General features: G+C 47.9%; 3 protein-coding genes across 3 annotated transcripts; 2 read left to right on the plus strand and 1 right to left on the minus strand.

Moving 5' to 3' along the window:
* The first annotated feature begins 336 nt into the window (after nucleotides 1-336).
* LOC118210990 (cathepsin Z-like) lies at nucleotides 337-9,239 on the plus strand. Its single transcript, XM_035387585.1, has 6 exons — nucleotides 337-610; nucleotides 2,880-3,043; nucleotides 4,740-4,919; nucleotides 6,331-6,481; nucleotides 7,637-7,802; nucleotides 8,799-9,239. Exons 1-6 carry the CDS (start codon nucleotides 471-473, stop codon nucleotides 8,922-8,924), a joined length of 927 nt encoding a protein of 308 aa, XP_035243476.1. The 5' UTR covers nucleotides 337-470; the 3' UTR covers nucleotides 8,925-9,239.
* A 507-nt stretch (nucleotides 9,240-9,746) lies between these two features.
* Nucleotides 9,747-13,383, minus strand: LOC118211344 (negative elongation factor D-like). Its single transcript, XM_035388496.1, has 6 exons — nucleotides 13,353-13,383; nucleotides 13,172-13,242; nucleotides 12,968-13,063; nucleotides 12,065-12,205; nucleotides 11,355-11,484; nucleotides 9,747-10,278 (listed from the first exon to the last, which is right to left on the minus strand). Exons 1-6 carry the CDS (start codon nucleotides 13,381-13,383, stop codon nucleotides 10,244-10,246), a joined length of 504 nt encoding a protein of 167 aa, XP_035244387.1. The 3' UTR covers nucleotides 9,747-10,243.
* Nucleotides 13,384-13,979: 596 nt separating this feature from the next.
* On the plus strand, nucleotides 13,980-17,109 carry LOC118211345 (cathepsin Z-like; the record flags this gene model as incomplete). Its single annotated transcript, XM_035388497.1, has 3 exons — nucleotides 13,980-14,149; nucleotides 15,999-16,164; nucleotides 16,897-17,109. Coding segments are annotated over 3 exons (462 nt in total), but the record flags the coding sequence as incomplete, so codon positions are not given.
* Between the last annotated feature and the right edge of the window lie 406 nt (nucleotides 17,110-17,515).

Here is a 17,515-nt window from a genome sequence, read left to right on the forward strand (position 1 = left end):
ACTGACACTGGTAATGACTGTAGTTTATAAATATACAAAAAGGACTTGGTTATAAAGTAGTTTCAAATAGTTATTCATAAAAATTGTGACATAGTGAAATCATTTTGTATATGGTTACATATTTTCTTGTGACGCAAACTACATTTGATGTGTTTCCAAGCCATGTTTTCTATCATTGAGAATTAAGGTAGCAAGCCATGCTGCAAAATAAACAAATATTTTTGTGTAAAAAGAGGATATAATCCAGGATTTATCTTCGTGTTGTTGACATTACTAACGCACATGGTGATCTCCCTCGCTGGATACAAACCGGCAGCTCTGGCTACAACCGGAAGTGGCATGTAGTGATATTTTCGTTCTGAAACTGTCATCTTTCCTGCACTGTAAGCGGAACTGTTTTTTTCCGCATGTTGAACTAACCGAAATCATCGGCGTGTATAAATACTGAGCTAAAGCTGAAATTTGGTCATATGACCGTGGACCCGTTCAACATGGCCCGACTGTTGCTCTTATTTTTATGCCTGTTATCCGGTGCCTTCGCCGGACGCTACTTCAACGAGAATGAGCCATGCTACCGACCAGCGCTGAGGAAAACCCAGTTTGGAATAAAGTACGTCTGGCTGAATCATTCATTTTTTAAATCCTGTTTATAGATGCACCTTTTCTGTTTCGTTAGCCGAGCAAGTCATTTTGTGTGAACTTGTGATGTGTGGCTATTTTAGTTTTCCGCTTGCTGTGATTTTGGGGGCTGCCTTGTGAGCTAACTTAGCTAATAGAGCTAAGCTTTTTTTTTTTTTTTTTTTCCATTCTTCTTTTTAGCTCGCCCGTTGGATAATGTCAGCTGAGCGTTCTTAGACCTTGTGTCGATTCAGAAAGGATAAAATTTCCAGAGTCTAAACTGAAATCAGTTTAAGCGGCAACACTGAATCCAACTTAGACACCATTTATCTATACAACTAGAATGGTGACTTGTTAGCAGCTTCGCCAAGTAGCCTACTGTCGCTGACTATAACACGTTTTCGAACCTGGATTATTTGAAATAGAGATAAAATTGTGTTGTGTAAAGTTAATTGTAATAGATGCCCATATAAACAGCTTCTCTAATATAAACAGTTCAGTAGACTATAACGCACATGTAATATTAGCCTGGTGTTATTTACTCGTTGTGAAACAGTGGCGTGATTAAGTAAACATATCAAGTAAACTGTAGTACCAGTAGGAAAGCACCTGATTTCTCTGAAACAGAAACTAAACTTAGATAAAAAAACATTAGATCTAACGTTACAGTTAATTTCTGTGGATGTCCCTGTCAGTGTGTTTCAAAGCATCAATAATATTAACCAGATTTTACACAGAAGAAAAACGTCTTTAATATGCGGAACTCCTCGGTATGTTATTGCTAGTCTGTAGGAAATCTGTAGGCTAGTTATTTAAATCTGAAATAGTTTTTGTGCTTTAATTTTGTTTATCCTGTTCTTATAAGATGTATTTACATGTTTTTTAATTAAAATGCTATAGCCATATGGACAAAACTATGTAAGACTAGCCTACTTGTTTATTTCTCACGTATTTTTATTTACATGAAATTTTATGATGCGTCGCATTACTAACAACAAGCTATTATAGTATCGCAAATAATAATAGTAATAATTATATCATGTTTTATAGATGTATTAAGAGTAGCTACATAAAGATCTTTGTGTGGGGTTCGTTTGCGGTTGTTATGCCTCGTCATAATCACGAGTTTCAAGTAGAACACCGCCTTTCGGCATGCTCAACAGGGAAATCGGAGAGGGAAGTCCTGTGAATTTTTATTTTTTTCAAACACATTAAAGTGATTGTATTGCACATGTGGGACTGGCTTGTTTATTCTGCATATGGATGTACACTGCAAGAATTAGTTTTGACATCCAGGTGTCGTTCAGTCCTTTGCAGGCTTCCCATGCCCGGGCCATTCGACGTTTCAAATCGTTTCATGAATCAGTGACCAGGTTGCCAAGGTAGCAAAACTGCGACCATCAGAATTCTTGTGTTGCGGATTTGGATGTTTTCCGCTGCATGCTTTTTAGGCTTTGTGGGTTCAGGTGTAGGCCCCTGCATTCTGATGCCTGTTTTTTTTTTTTTACGGGGGCGGCATCTGTGGGCTCGTGCATGCGAAGGTTCGTTCCTCTGGCTGGAATGCCTGGAGTGATGCTTGCGTTTCGTATGATGCCTTTTTGGTTGCATCTTTAAGGGACACAGCGAGAAAATAAGTTCCGCATTTCTCAGACTAAATATGTTTGGTAGCTGTCGATTGCTGATGAGCTTTCTGCGTTTGAGGAAGTGATGTTAAAAATATCATTTCGGCTTTTCAGGCTGGGGGGAATAACCACGTTATTTTTAAGATCACATTTCAGCGTCGACCTCGCCCTTGGGTTTAGTAAAAGAAAAAACAAAAGTACGGTAAAACCCAGGGAAGCAATTATTTCCAGAGATTCCCTTACTAACCAGGAAATGCTGATTTTGAGGCCCTAAATGTACCAACCAGAGGCAGAGCACTTGGGTTTCTCACACCCACATCAAAAGCTTTTGCACTGGCTCACAGCTGGTATAGGCCTAAGGAGAGTGTTTAGCAAGAAAGCCAAATGCTAGCAACCTCTGAGACGTTTAGGGTCTGAACCCACATTTCCTTAGTGTTCAGGGTAAATCAGAAAACCAAATGACATCACTGAAGAAAGGGAGGGGAACCGACTAAGGTTCTTTAGTGCCTGTTGTTGAGGGCCGGACGTTGGGTGGCCACAGATCAGTCTGCTACTGAACGGTGGAAATCCCAGGCTGTTAATGGTGGTTCCATATGTCGGTTTGCCAATGGCTGCTTTGTGTGTGTTTGCGGTGTTCAGGACAAGGCCCCGCCCCCACGAGTACCTGAACGTCGGCGACCTGCCCAAGGCGTGGGACTGGAGGAACATCAACGGAACCAACTTTGTCAGCACCACGCGGAACCAGCACATTCCCCAGTACTGCGGGTCCTGCTGGGCCCACGGCAGCACCAGCGCTTTGGCCGGTACCCAACCTCCTTATCCATCCCCTACCCCCACGGTGCCAAAACGCCGGCCCGTGGACCAGCGCCGGCCCCTAGCAACATGGCCGCCGGCCCCTAGCAACATGGCCGCCGGTCCCCAGCAGTTAGAGTCAGTCACAATGAAACGCACCGTGTTGCTGACCTTACGACGTGAGGTCGTCCCTGAGACTTTGACATTCTGAATTCCAGTCCACAGGCTGAAAAATCTGGGGAAGCACTGCCTTACTACTCCCCCCCCCCCCCCCCCCCCCACCATTCACTCTTCAACCCTCACCTCCACCCCCTGCCCCCGGCCCCCCACCCTTCATGTCAGCATGTTTCGGAAAACACCACATGATCACGCTGCTTTTTCATTTCCTCCATTTTGCTGCACCACCTGACGAGGTGCCATAAAGCAGAATTTAACAACCTGTTACGGGCCATTATAAAATCTACAGCGTCTGCAGCTTCTATCATTTTGTGACAATTATGACTTGGACTTTATTCTTATGAAACGTTATTGAAATTGCTGCACACGTTAAATTTAGCTTATGCTTCCTTCCCTTCTATGTGAGTGAAGGTCACATTACATTTATTTGGCAGTCGCTTTTATCCAAAGTAATGTACAATAAGTGCATGCCGAAGGTCATTGGAACAACTACAAAACACAGGTCCGATAAGGTACAATACTCATTTTGTAACAGTTATTCATAGCCATTTCTCTTATTGCCTGTATATATACACTCACCGGCCACTTTATTAGGTACACCTTGCTAGTGCCGGGTTGTCTTCTGCTGCTGTAGCCCATCTGCTTCAAGGTTTGACGTGTTGTGCGTTCAGAGATGCTCTTCTGCATACCTCGATTGTAACGAGTGGTTATTTGAGTTACTGTTGCCTTTCTATCAGCTCAAACCAGTCTGGCCATTCTCCTCTGACCTCTGCCATCAACAAGGCATTTTTGCCCAGAGAACTGCCGCTCACTGGATATTTTCTCTTTTTCAGACCATTCTCTGTAAACCCTAGAGATGGTTGTGTGTGAAAATCCCAGTAGATCAGCAGTTTCTGAAATACTCAAACCAGCCCGTCTGGCACCAACAACCATGCCACGTTCAAAGTCACTTAAATCACCTTTCTTCCCCGTTCTGATGCATGGTTTGAACTTCAGCAGATCATCTTGACCATGTCTACATGCCTAAATGCATTGAGTTGCTGCCACGTGATTGGCTGTTTAAATATTTGCATTAACGAGCAGTTGAACAGGTGTACCTAATAAAGTGGCCGGTGAATGTATATGTCTGGTATTTATCTTCTGTCAGTTAGGTACTCAGTTTGTGATCTGGGATTTTAAGTGTTAGCCACTCTGGGCCTCCAATACACCAGGAGGATTATTCTCCCAATAGTAGAGTAGTCCCTGTTGGGTCTGAACTGCAATGGTGTAAATTAGCTCCTAAAAGTAGTTAAGAATTTTCCTTTCTTACTGGTGTAACTGTAAACCCTCTATCCAAGAGCAATTACCCAAGGATGGAAGGCTTCCTCAGATAGGTTGCTGAACTATGTCCAATCATCTTTTAATTACATTTTTTTTGGGAGGGGGGGGGGGGGGGTTCTGCAGAACTCTTTCACCCCTGTTTCTCCTCATACCACACCCCCACCCTGTTAGTGTCATTCAGTGCAGTTAAAGGGAGCCTGTTCCCTACAGATCGGATCAACATCAAGCGGAAAGCGGCCTGGCCGTCGGCGTACCTGTCGGTCCAGAACGTGATCGACTGCGGCCAGGCGGGGTCCTGTCATGGCGGGGACCACTCGGGGGTGTGGGAGTACGCCAACTCCCACGGCATCCCCGACGAAACCTGCAACAACTACCAGGCTAAAGACCAGGGTGAGGGCTTAGCGCAGCACGATCCACTGCGTCCAGAATAGCACCCTCACACACAGACTCCATACCACACCCACACACACCGGCTCCATACCACACCCTCACACACAGACTCCATACCACACCCTCACACACCGACTCCATACCACACCCTCACACGCCGACTCCATACCACACCCACACACGCCGACTCTATACCACACCCACACACGCCGACTCCATACCACACCCACACACGCCGTCTCCATACCACACCCTCACACACAGACTCCATACCACACCCTCACACACAGGCTCCATACCACACCCTCACACACAGGCTCCATACCACACCCTCACACAGTGGCTCCATACCACACCCTCACACGCCGGCTCCATACCACACCCTCACACGCCGGCTCCATACCACACCCACACACGCCGACTCCATACCACACCCACACACGCCGACTCCATACCACACCCACACACGCCGACTCCATACCACACCCACACACGCCGACTCCATACCACACCCACACACGCTGTCTCCATACCACACCCTCACACACCGACTCCATACCACACCCTCACACACCGACTCCATACCACACCCTCTCACACTCACTCCATACCACACCCTCACACACTGACTCATACCACACCCACACACACCAACTCCATACCACACCCTTACACACTGACTCATACCACACTCACACACACCGACTTCATACCACACCCCGACTCCATACCACACCCTGACACACTGACTTCGTACCACATCTTCACACACTGACTCCATACCACACCCTCACACAGTCTCCATATACCAGGCCACCTGATCCCAAATTTTACCAAACAAACAGGCCACAGGACCCCACATTCTACCACACAAACAGGCCACAGGACCCCACATTCTACCACACAAACAGGCCACAGGATCTCACATTCTACCACACAAACAGGCCACAGGACCCCACATTCTACCACACAAACAAGCCACAGGATCCCACATTTTACCACACAAACAGGCCACAGGACTCCACATTCTACCACACAAACAGGCCACAGGACCACACATTCTACCACACAAACAGGCCACAGGACCCCACATTCTACCACACAAACAGGCCACAGGACCACACATTCTATCACACAAACAGGCCACAGGACTCCACATTCTACCACACAAACAGGCCACAGGACCACACATTCTACCACACAAACAGGCCACAGGACTCCACATTCTACCACACAAACAGGCTACAAGGACCCAAAATTCTACCACACGAAACACTCATTTGCATAATGAGATCTTTGTCCCAAAATTGTGGGTTCTTTTCTCGTATATAGATTATAGAAAAAAAGGAAAATTTTATTGACTTGATTTAATCGAAAGCTCTTAATGTATAACCTGTGGTCCGTGTTTCAGCGTGTAAGCCTTTCAACCAGTGTGGGACCTGCACCACGTTTGGAGTGTGCAACATTGTGAAGAACTACACCCTGTGGAAGGTGGGCGATTTCGGGGCAGTCAGTGGGCGGGAGAAGATGATGGCCGAGATCTATGCAAGAGGCCCCATCAGGTACCGTTTGTATTTAAATTTAAATTTAATTTCATCCGGAGAGACCTTCATAAACACTAACTTTCGGGCTTAGGTGAACAGTGCTGATGCAAAGTCGTCAGCGTTACAACCAATAGTAGCCCTCAACACAATCTTACAACTTGAAGTTATATAGTAGGTGTAACAGGGGACACTGAAACTCTGACACTATCAGGATGCAAACTGGACAGGGAGTATAGTTTTAAATTTAGTGTAGATTGGGCTAGCGAACCCATGCAAGCTCTCGCTCGTCTCTGCACCCGTTTTCAGTGGGCCTGTTTTATGGAGCAGCTGATCCAGTGGATGAGACTGTAGATGGTAACTGGTCCAAGTGCATGTGCTTCGTCAGCCCAACGGTGTGTTTCATTTCACCTCTGCCGATAGTGAAGGGCTTGTCGCGGAGCACGGTGGACTTTAGCCCTGGCGGTTCGGTGGTTATCAGCGACACACAAACCAGTTCAGTGATGTCATTCCTGTGGTGTTCCTGTACCTTCAAGTTAACGCTCATTAGATTTGGGTCAAATAATTACTTAAAACACCTTAACCCTTTAGATAATATCTCGTTCCACCAATGTTCATAACAAAATCATTATCTCACATGCGTTCAGATGTACAAGTTCATAAATATTTTTTGTTCAAAATTCTCAGGAATCTGCAGAAGTGTTTTTCCAGATTTGACCAGAATGTAAAGTATTTCCAGATAGGGATGTGAAAGATACTGGTGTAGTCACTTCACCCCAGTGCTGGTGACCTGGAGCAGGACGGGTCAGGCTCATGTTTCAGTGTGAAAGGCAGGAGAGGGCCCAGAGAGGGGGCGAGCGAGAACGCTACGCAAGGGCGTCTGCTGAAACGCCAGAGTGCAGTAAACTCACATTTTACACGTTCTACCGCATAGATTCACCATATTACTGTTCGTTGGGGTCCTTATATGGCCTAACCAATGAGAAATGTGTCATTGTTGGGCTTATAATATGGCCAAACCAATGGGAAATGTCATTGTTGGGGTCCTAATATGGCCTAACCAATGAGAAATGTGTCATTGTTGGGGTCCTAATATGGCCTAACCAATGGGAATGTGTCATTGTTGGGGTCCTAATATGGCCTAACCAATGGGAATGTGTGGCTGTGTCTGTGCAGCTGTGGGATCATGGCCACAGATAATCTGGACGCGTACGCGGGCGGTCTGTACTCGGAGTACATGGCCGAGCCCTACATCAACCACATCGTGTCAGTGGCCGGCTGGGGTCTGGACGAGAACGGCGTGGAGTACTGGATCGTCCGCAACTCCTGGGGAGAGCCCTGGGTGAGCCTGCCATTACACACCATCCCCTCTGATACTACACCACAGCCTGCCATTATACACCATCCCCTCTGATACTACACCACAGCCTGCCATTATACACCATCCCCTCTGATACTACACCACAACCTGGCATTACACACCATCCCCACTGATACTACACCACAGCCTGCCATTATACACCATCCCCTCTGATACTACACCACAGCCTGCCATTACACACCATCCCCTCTGATACTACACCACAGCCTGCCATTATACACCATCCCCTCTGATACTACACCACAGCCTGCCATTACACACCATCCCCTCTGATACTACACCACAGCCTGCCATTATACACCATCCCCTCTGATACTACACCACAGCCTGGCATTATACACCATCCCCTCTGATACTACACCACAGCCTGTCATTACACACCATCCCCTCTGATACTAAACCACAGCCTGGCATTATACACCATCCCCTCTGATACTACACCACAACCTGGCATTATACACCATCCCCTCTGATACTACACCACAGCCTGGCATTACACACCATCCCCTCTGATACTACACCACAGCCTGTCATTACACACCATCCCCTCTGATACTACACCACAGCCTGCCATTACACACCATCCCCTCTGATACTACACCACAGCCTGCCATTATACACCATCCCCTCTGATACTACACCACAGCCTGCCATTACACACCATCCCCTCTGATACTACACCACAGCCTGCCATTATACACCATCCCCTCTAATACTACACTACAGCCGGATATTACACACCATCCCCTCTGTTACTACACCACAACCTGGCATTATACACCATCCCCTCTGAAACTACACCACAGCCTGCCATTACACACCATCCCCTCTGATACTACACCACAGCCTGCCATTATACACCATCCCCTGGGAGGGGGGGGGGGGGGGGGTGACTGTGTCACTCTCTCCTATTGGGTCAGCGAGGCTGGGGGGTGACTGTGTCCCTCTCTCCTATAGGGTGAGAAGGGCTGGCTCCGGATCGTCACCAGCGCCTACAAGGGCGGCAGCGGGAGCCATTACAACCTGGCCGTGGAGGAGGACTGCATGTACGGGGACCCCATCCTGCCCCAGAACTACCTGTAGCCCCGGGACGGGAGCGACTCTTCCGCCTCACTTCCTGTCCCCTGCGCTCCGCTTCCTCTTTCTCCCCGACGCACACGGGGCTGGCCACACGCGTACGAGGCTTCATCACATCTGATCTTAATCACATCCACCCTTTTTAACTGGTTTAACAGCCTGACTGATTCATTATGCAGGAAAGGGAATGTTTCACTTTTTAAACTTTGCACACTGAAGGGCTCTCATGCCAACTGTGTACTGTAATCATGTTTTATCAATCATGAATGTTTTAAGCTCTGATAATTTTTAAGAATGAAAGGGAAAGGGTCTTTTTTTTTTTTTAAAAAGCCACATTTAGGAACAACACTAGCCTAGGAAATCTCAAGTCAACCAAAACTAATAGCAGCAGCAGTATCACATGCTCATAAACAAGGATATCAGCCATGTAGTGCCAGTTTCAACAGCAAATATGAGCTGCAAAAGAAACAGATCATCACCATCACCTAAATGTGCTTTAAAGACGATCTTTTGCCGGTTTTAATGTGTAAAAGCCTGGTTTTCCAACTCATGACCTCTTCCCTTAGCCTGTCAGGTCTTTCCCTGCTGTACCTGGGACAGACACTAGACAGGGGCTGAAGACTGGAGATATGTAGAATTAAGATGGTCCAAAAACGCTCTGCGAGCTGAGGATCTCTGGATGTGCCTTTTCTTCAGTCAGAGAAATCCGTGGTGATTTCCTTTACTGTGTGTCAACAATTTATTTTCAAAATAAATCAATTTGAAACATGCAGTGTGTGTAACTAAGACACTAGTTCCACATTGAAAATGAAGCAAGGACGCGGTAGATCTGTGTGTTAGAACAGGTATGTATTTATGCACTGAACAACGTTGATGCACAGCCTGTTACAACACAATATTTATGTTTTTTAAAAAAAGGAAGGAGGGAAAAAAAAAAAAAAGATTGATGTTCTCGACCAGCTGTTAGGCTTTTCTTCCGTCTGTACTGTCTGCAGCGTCAGTCATAAGAGCAGCGCCAGGGTAACCATGGTAACCCGATATCTCTGCTCGTACAGGATGTTCGTGAGAAGGCCGAGGCCCTGACGCCTCATCCGAAATGCGTTTGGGCCTCATTCCCACGAGCTCAGTGTGGGAGCCTCATTTCAGCATGGCTGGGCTGTGTAATGCAGTCTTATGTACAGGGTCTTGCATCCAGCCTGCCTCTCACCCCCTGGTCCTCCAGCCCCCACAGCAGTTGTGGGGGGCTGCCGGTGGGGGCTTGTGAGAGGTGGGGAGAGGGGGCTCGTCCCCCGCCAGCCCCACAGACGAGCTCCGCCCCCCAGGTCTCAGTTCATCATGATGAAGTTGGATTTACAGTGAGCTGAAAGGCAGAAGGGGAAACGCGCGCCGTAAGGCTAGCAGGACAAACTCTACCGCAGGTCACTCAGGATAGAGGAAGAGACGGAGTCAGAACTCTGCACTGCTAATAGACACACGCTATGCAACTCCAGGAGGGATCAATAGGGCCATTCACTAGCCTGTTCACAATATGGTGCAGCATGGAGGTCTAATACTGTGTGCTAGCCAATTAGCAGCACAAAGGTCTAATATTGTTCCTAATCGACTGGCACACAGTAAGATCGAATACTGTGTGCTAGCCAGTTAGCAGCACAGAGGTCTAATATTGTGTGCTAGCCAGTTAGCAGCACAGTGGTCTAATACTGTGTGCTAGCCAGTTAGCAGCACAGAGGTCTAATACTGTGTGCTAGCCGGTTAACAGCACAGTGGTCTAATGTGGCGTGCTAGCCCATCAGCAACACGAAATGAGCTAGCCCAATAGTAGCAGTTTTATACTGCGTGCTAGCCAGACAGCAGCGGTCTATACTGCATGCTAGCCCGATAGCAGCGGTCTATACTGCATGCTAGCCCAATTGCAGCGGTCTATACTGCATGCTAGCCCGATAGCAGCGGTCTATACTGCATGCCAGCCCAATAGCAGCGGTCTATACTGCATGCTAGCCCAATTGCAGCGGTCTATACTGCATGCTAGCCCGATAGCAGCGGTCTATACTGCATGCTAGCCCAATAGCAGTGGTCTATACTGCATGCTAGCCCAATAGCAGCGGTCTATACCGCATGCTAGCCCGATAGCAGCGGTCTATACCGCGTGCTAGCCCGATAGCAGAGGTCTATACCGCGTGCTAGCCCGATAGCAGTGGTCTATACCGCATGCTAGCCCGATAGCAGCGGTCTATACCGCGTGCTAGCCCGATAGCAGAGGTCTATACCGCGTGCTAGCCCGATAGCAGTGGTCTATACCGCGTGCTAGCCCGATAGCAGCGGTCTATACCGCGTGCTAGCCCGATAGCAGTGGTCTATACTGCGTGCTAGCCCGATAGCAGCGGTCTATACCGCATGCTAGCCCGATAGCAGTGCGGCTCCCCTGAGGAGACTCACCGATGAACTCTGCCACGGGGTCGTGCTCTCCCTCTGCGCGGATGGTGCCCGCGATGCTGTCGTTCTCCAGGATGGGCAGGAAGAGCTGCACGAAGTCCGAGGTGTAAGGAGGTGCAATCACGTCCAGGACCTAAAATCACCCACAGCATCTCAGACAGGATTCCGGAACTTTCCTACACCTCAAAGACCCACTAACACCAGTTAAAGAAGCCCATACACACTGCAGTGAGCTACTTACCACCAAAAAACTACAACTACACAAATGCTTTGATGACAGACACACTACAATAGGCCATATCATGATAATCATCAAAGCAATATAAATAATGTGTACACCTCAATATCCATGATAAATGCTGCACCAGGAATTTATTTTACCATTAACAAATTTAAAGAGATAGTTTGCATCCGTTAGGCCCAGGTCTGCTCAGCTAGTCGCCACAGATTATGTCATAAATTGGGGTACATCGAGCTCAAAACCTCCAGCCTCGAGAACGCGCAGCTCACTGTTAGCCGTTAGCTTGCTTAGCCAAATAACATTGATATTAAGGTGGCTGAGAATCACCTCCTGACAGCTATTTAACAAAGTCACTTTTAATAAAACAAACTTAAACGCTTAATTTTAAGACAAAAGCAAACATGACAGAGTGCTTCAGTTTGGTTTGTGAAAGACGCGGTGTCTTTTAGAACACTTCTGGCGACTGCCTGACCTCGGTGACGAAGTATCGTATGAGCGAAATGTCCGTGTTGAGCTTCTCCAGGCACTTGCGCATGTAGCCGACCACCGGCAGCACGTAGCCACGGCTCAGCAGGTGCACCATGCGGTCCAACAGGGTCTTCTTCAGCTCCAGCTAGCAGACCGAGAGGGAGGAGCAGCGGTCAGTCCCTGTGCGTGTACCAACAGGTACAGGAGCCGAGTACTAACGGTACCAATACAAAGGCATCGGAAAGAACTGAGTATGAGGTAAAGGAGGTCATACTTGTTACACAACATCTTTATCAGGAAACGTTTAAAATACTGCGTGCAGTTTTGGGCACTTGTGGAAAAATGTAGAAGCTCTTGAAAAATGCGCGCGTGTGTGTGCACGTACACGTGTGTGTGTGTGTGTGTGTGTGCTGTAAGAAGCTGACCGTCTCTCACCTGCTCCACGACATCCAGCTGCGAGTGTGTGTGTGTGTGTGTGTGTGTGTGTGTGTGTGCTGTAAGAAGCTGACCGTCTCTCACCTGCTCCATGACATCCAGCTGCGAGTGTGTGTGTGTGTGTGTGCTGTAAGAAGCTGACCGTCTCTCACCTGCTCCATGACATCCAGCTGCGAGTGTGTGTGTGTGTGTGTGTGCTGTAAGAAGCTGACCGTCTCTCACCTGCTCCATGACATCCAGCTGCGAGTGTGTGTGTGTGTGTGTGCTGTAAGAAGCTGACTGTCTCTCACCTGCTCCATGACATCCAGCTGCGAGTGTGTGTGTGCGGGTGCGGGTGCATGTGTGTGCTCTGTAAGAAGATTACAGTCTCTCACCTGCTCCATGACGTCCAGCTGCGAGTGTGTGTGTGTGTGTGTGCGGGTGCGGGTGGGGGTGCATGTGTGTGCTCTGTAAGAAGATGACAGTCTCTCACCTGCTCCATGACATCCAGCTGTGAGTGCTCAGTCTCAAACAGCTTGACCAGCAGCTGCAGGACCTGAGGGTGCAGGAGCTGGTGGCAGGTGCTGATCTGCAGGGAGAGATGGGGGAGGAGTCAGAGCGCCTCATGCCAGGGGCGGAGCCTAACAATGGGGGTGGAGCCTAATGATGGGGGCAAGGCTCAACAGTGGTACGGTACCTCGTCTAACAGGGCCAGGTGAACGGGGGTGTGGTCCGTCTGCAGCTGGAAGTACCGGGGCTCCACACAGACTCATACCACACCCACACACACCAACTCCATACCACACCCTTACACACTGACTCATACCACACTCACACACACCGACTCCATACCACACCCACACACCCCGACTCCATACCACACCCTGACACACTGACTTCGTACCACATCTTCACACACTGACTCCATACCACACCCTCACACAGTCTCCATATACCAGGCCACCTGATCCCAAATTTTACCAAACAAACAGGCCACAGGACCCCACATTCTACCACACAAACAGGCCACAGGATCCCACATTTTACCACACAAACAGGCCACAGGACCACACATTCTACCACACAAACAGGCCACAGGACCACACATTCTACCACACAAACAGGCCACAGGACCACACATTCTACCACACAAACAGGCCACAGGACCCCACATTCTACCACACAAACAGGCCACAGGATCCCACATTTTACCACACAAACAGGCCACAGGACCACACATTCTACCACACAAACAGGCCACAGGACCACACATTCTACCACACAAACAGGCCACAGGACCACACATTCTACCACACAAACAGGCCACAGGACTCCACATTCTACCACACAAACAGGCCACAGGACCACACATTCTACCACACGAAACACTCATTTGCATAATGAGATCTTTGTCCCAAAATTGTGGGTTCTTTTCTCATATATAGATTATAGAAAAAAAGGAAAATTTTATTGACTTGATTTAATCGAAAGCTCTTAATGTATAACCTGTGGTCCGTGTTTCAGCGTGTAAGCCTTTCAACCAGTGTGGGACCTGCACCACGTTTGGAGTGTGCAACATTGTGAAGAACTACACCCTGTGGAAGGTGGGCGATTTCGGGGCAGTCAGTGGGCGGGAGAAGATGATGGCTGAGATCTATGCAAGAGGCCCCATCAGGTACCGTTTGTATTTAAATTTAAATGTACACGCGCGCTCATCTGGAGTGACCTTCATAAACACTAACTTTCGGGCTTAGGTGAACAGCGCTGATGCAAAGTCGTCAGCGTTACAACCAATAGTAGCCCTCAACACAATCTTACAACTTGAAGTTATATAGTAGGTGTAACAGGAGACACTGAAACTCTGACACTATCAGGATGCAAACTGGACAGGGAGTATAGTTTTAAATTTAGTGTCGATTGGGCTAGCGAACCCATGCAAGCTCTCGCTCTTCTCTGCACCTGTTTTCAGTGGGCCTGTTTTATGGAGCAGCTGATCCAGTGGATGAGACTGTAGATCAGTGGTGTCAAACTCGTGCCATGGAGGGCCGTGTGTATGCAGGTTTTCATTCCAGCCTCAGATCTTGATTATATAATTAGTTAAATTATTTGCTGAATTAGGGATGCAGGTTTGTGCACAATGGTGACCCGACGTCTATGGTGACCCGCATTGTCTAAATAAAAATTTTCTTATATTCTGTGCTTCAATGCAGTTAAACGCATATGGCTGAATGAGTAATTGGACTCAATTAAGGCAGCATTAATTGGTTGGAATGAAAACCTGCATACACACGGCCCTCCATGGCACGAGTTTGACACCACTGCTGTAGATGGTAACTGGTCCAAGTGCATGTGCTTCGTCAGCCCAAGGGTGTGTTTCATTTCACCTCTGCCGATAGGGAAGGGCTTGTCGCGGAGCACGGTGGACTTCAGCCCCGGCGGTTTGGTGGTTATCAGCGACACACACACCAGTTCAGTGATGTCATTCCTGTGGTGTCCCTGTACCTTCAAGTTAACGCTCATTAGATTTGGGTCAAATAATTACTCAAAACACTTTAACCCTTTAGATAATATCTCGTTCCACCAATGTTCATAACAAAATCATTATCTCACATGCGTTCAGATGTACAAGTTCATAAATATTTTTTGTTCAAAATTCTCAGGAATCTGCAGAAGTGTTTTTCCAAATTTGACCAGAATGTAAAGTATTTCCAGATAGGGATGTGAAAGATACTGGTGTAGTCACTTCACACCGGTGCTAGTGACCTGGAGCAGGACGGGTCAGGCTCATGTTTCAGTATGAAAGGCAGGAGGGGGCCCCGAGAGGGGGCGAGCGAGAACGCTACGCAAGGGCGTCTGCTGAAACGCCAGAGTGCAGTAAACTCACATTCTACACGTTCTACCGCATAGATTCACCATATTACTGTTCGTTGGGGTCCTTATATGGCCTAACCAATGGGAAATGTGTCATTGTTGGGGTCCTTATATGGCCTAACCAAAGGGAAATGTCATTGTTGGGGTGCTTATATGGCTTAACCAATGAGAAATGCATCATTGTTGGGCTTCTAATATGGCCAAACCAATGGGAAATGTCATTGTTGGGGTCCTCTTTTGGTCGGACCAAAGGGAAATGTCATTGTTGGGGTGCTTATATGGCCTAACCAATGAGAAATGTCATTTTTGGGGTCCTAATATAGCCTAACCAATGGGAAATGTCATTGTTGGGGTGCTTATATGTCATAACCAATGAGAAATGCATCATTGTTGGGCTTATAATATGGCCTAACCAATGAGAAATGTCATTTTTGGGGTCCTAATATAGCCTAACCAATGGGAAATGTCATTGTTGGGGTCCTAATATGGCCTAACCAATGAGAAATGTGTCATTGTTGGGGTCCTAATATGGCCTAACCAATGAGAAATGTGTCATTGTTGGGGTCCTAATATGGCCTAACCAATGGGAATGTGTCATTGTTGGGGTCCTAATATGGCCTAACCAATGGGAATGTGTGGCTGTGTCTGTGCAGCTGTGGGATCATGGCCACAGATAATCTGGACGCATACGTGGGCGGTCTGTACTCGGAGTACATGGCCGAGCCCTACATCAACCACATCGTGTCAGTGGCCGGCTGGGGTCTGGACGAGAACGGCGTGGAGTACTGGATCGTCCGCAACTCCTGGGGAGAGCCCTGGGTGAGCCTGCCATTATACACCATCCCCTCTGATACTACACCACAGCCTGCCATTATACACCATCCCCTCTGATACTACACCACAGCCTGCCATTATACACCATCCCCTCTGATACTACACCACAGCCTGCCATTATACACCGTCCCCTCTGATACTACACCACAGCCTGCCATTATACACCATCCCCTCTGATACTGCACCACAGCCTGGCATTATACACCATCCCCTCTGATACTACACCACAGCCTGCCATTATACACCATCCCCTCTGATACTACACCACAGCCTGCCATTACACACCATCCCCTCTGCTACTACACCACAGCCTGCCATTATACACCATCCCCTCTGATACTACACCACAGCCTGCCATTATACACCATCCCCTCTGATACTACACCACAGCCTGCCATTATACACCATCCCCTCTGATACTACACCACAGCCTGCCATTACACACCATCCCCTCTGATATTACACCAGAGCTGGACATTATACACCATCCCCTCTGTTACTACACCACAACCTGGCATTATACACCATCCCCTCTGAAACTACACCACACCATCCCCTCTGATACTACACCACAGCCTGCCGTTACACACCATCCCCTCTGATACTACACCACAGCCTGCCATTATACACCATCCCCTGGGAGGGGGGGGTGACTGTGTCGCTCTCTCCTATTGGGTCAGCGAGGCTGGGGGGTGACTGTGTCCCTCTCTCCTATAGGGTGAGAAGGGCTGGCTCCGGATCGTCACCAGCGCCTACAAGGGCGGCAGCGGGAGCCATTACAACCTGGCCGTGGAGGAGGACTGCATGTACGGGGACCCCATCCTGCCCCAGAACTACCTGTAGCCCCAGGACGGGAGCGACTCTTCCGCCTCACTTCCTGTCCCCTGCGCTCCGCTTCCTCTTTCTCCCCGACGCACACGGGGCTGGCTTTATCACATCTGATCTTAATCACATCCACCCTTTTTAACTGGTTTAACAGCCTGACTGATTCATTATGCAGGAAAGGGAATGTTTCACTTTTTAAACTTTGCACACTGAAGGGCTCTCATGCCAACTGTGTACTGTAATCATGTTTTATCAATCATGAATGTTTTAAGCTCTGATAATTTTTAAGAATGAAAGGGAAAGGGTCTTTTTTTTTTTAAAAAGCCACATTTAGGAACAACACTAGCCTAGGAAATCTCAAGTCAGCCAAAACTAATAGCAGCAGCAGTATCACATGCTCATAAACAAGGATATCAGCCATGTAGTGCCAGTTTCAACAGCAAATATGAGCTGCAAAAGAAACAGATCATCACCATCACCTAAATGTGCTTTAAAGACGATCTTTTGCCGG

The sequence above is a fragment of the Anguilla anguilla genome, chromosome 13 (assembly GCF_013347855.1).
Source record: "Anguilla anguilla isolate fAngAng1 chromosome 13, fAngAng1.pri, whole genome shotgun sequence".
Taxonomy (NCBI): Eukaryota; Metazoa; Chordata; class Actinopteri; order Anguilliformes; family Anguillidae; genus Anguilla; species Anguilla anguilla.

Bases quoted from the DNA above. Each gene is read 5' to 3' on its own strand.
- LOC118210990 (XM_035387585.1), top strand. From the start codon at position 471: ATGACCGTGGACCCGTTCAACATGGCCCGACTGTTGCTCTTATTTTTA. The intron at 3,044-4,739 runs GTACCCAACCTC...TGTTCCCTACAG, and splicing joins CAGCACCAGCGCTTTGGCCG to ATCGGATCAACATCAAGCGG. The intron at 6,482-7,636 runs GTACCGTTTGTA...GTGTCTGTGCAG, and splicing joins TATGCAAGAGGCCCCATCAG to CTGTGGGATCATGGCCACAG.
- LOC118211344 (XM_035388496.1), bottom strand. From the start codon at position 13,383: ATGTGGTACGAAGTCAGTGTGTCAGGGTGTG. The intron at 12,206-12,967 runs GTGAGAGACTGT...TCGGTCTGCTAG, and splicing joins AGCTGGATGTCATGGAGCAG to CTGGAGCTGAAGAAGACCCT. The intron at 10,279-11,354 runs GTGAGTCTCCTC...TCTGCCTTTCAG, and splicing joins CCCCGTGGCAGAGTTCATCG to CTCACTGTAAATCCAACTTC.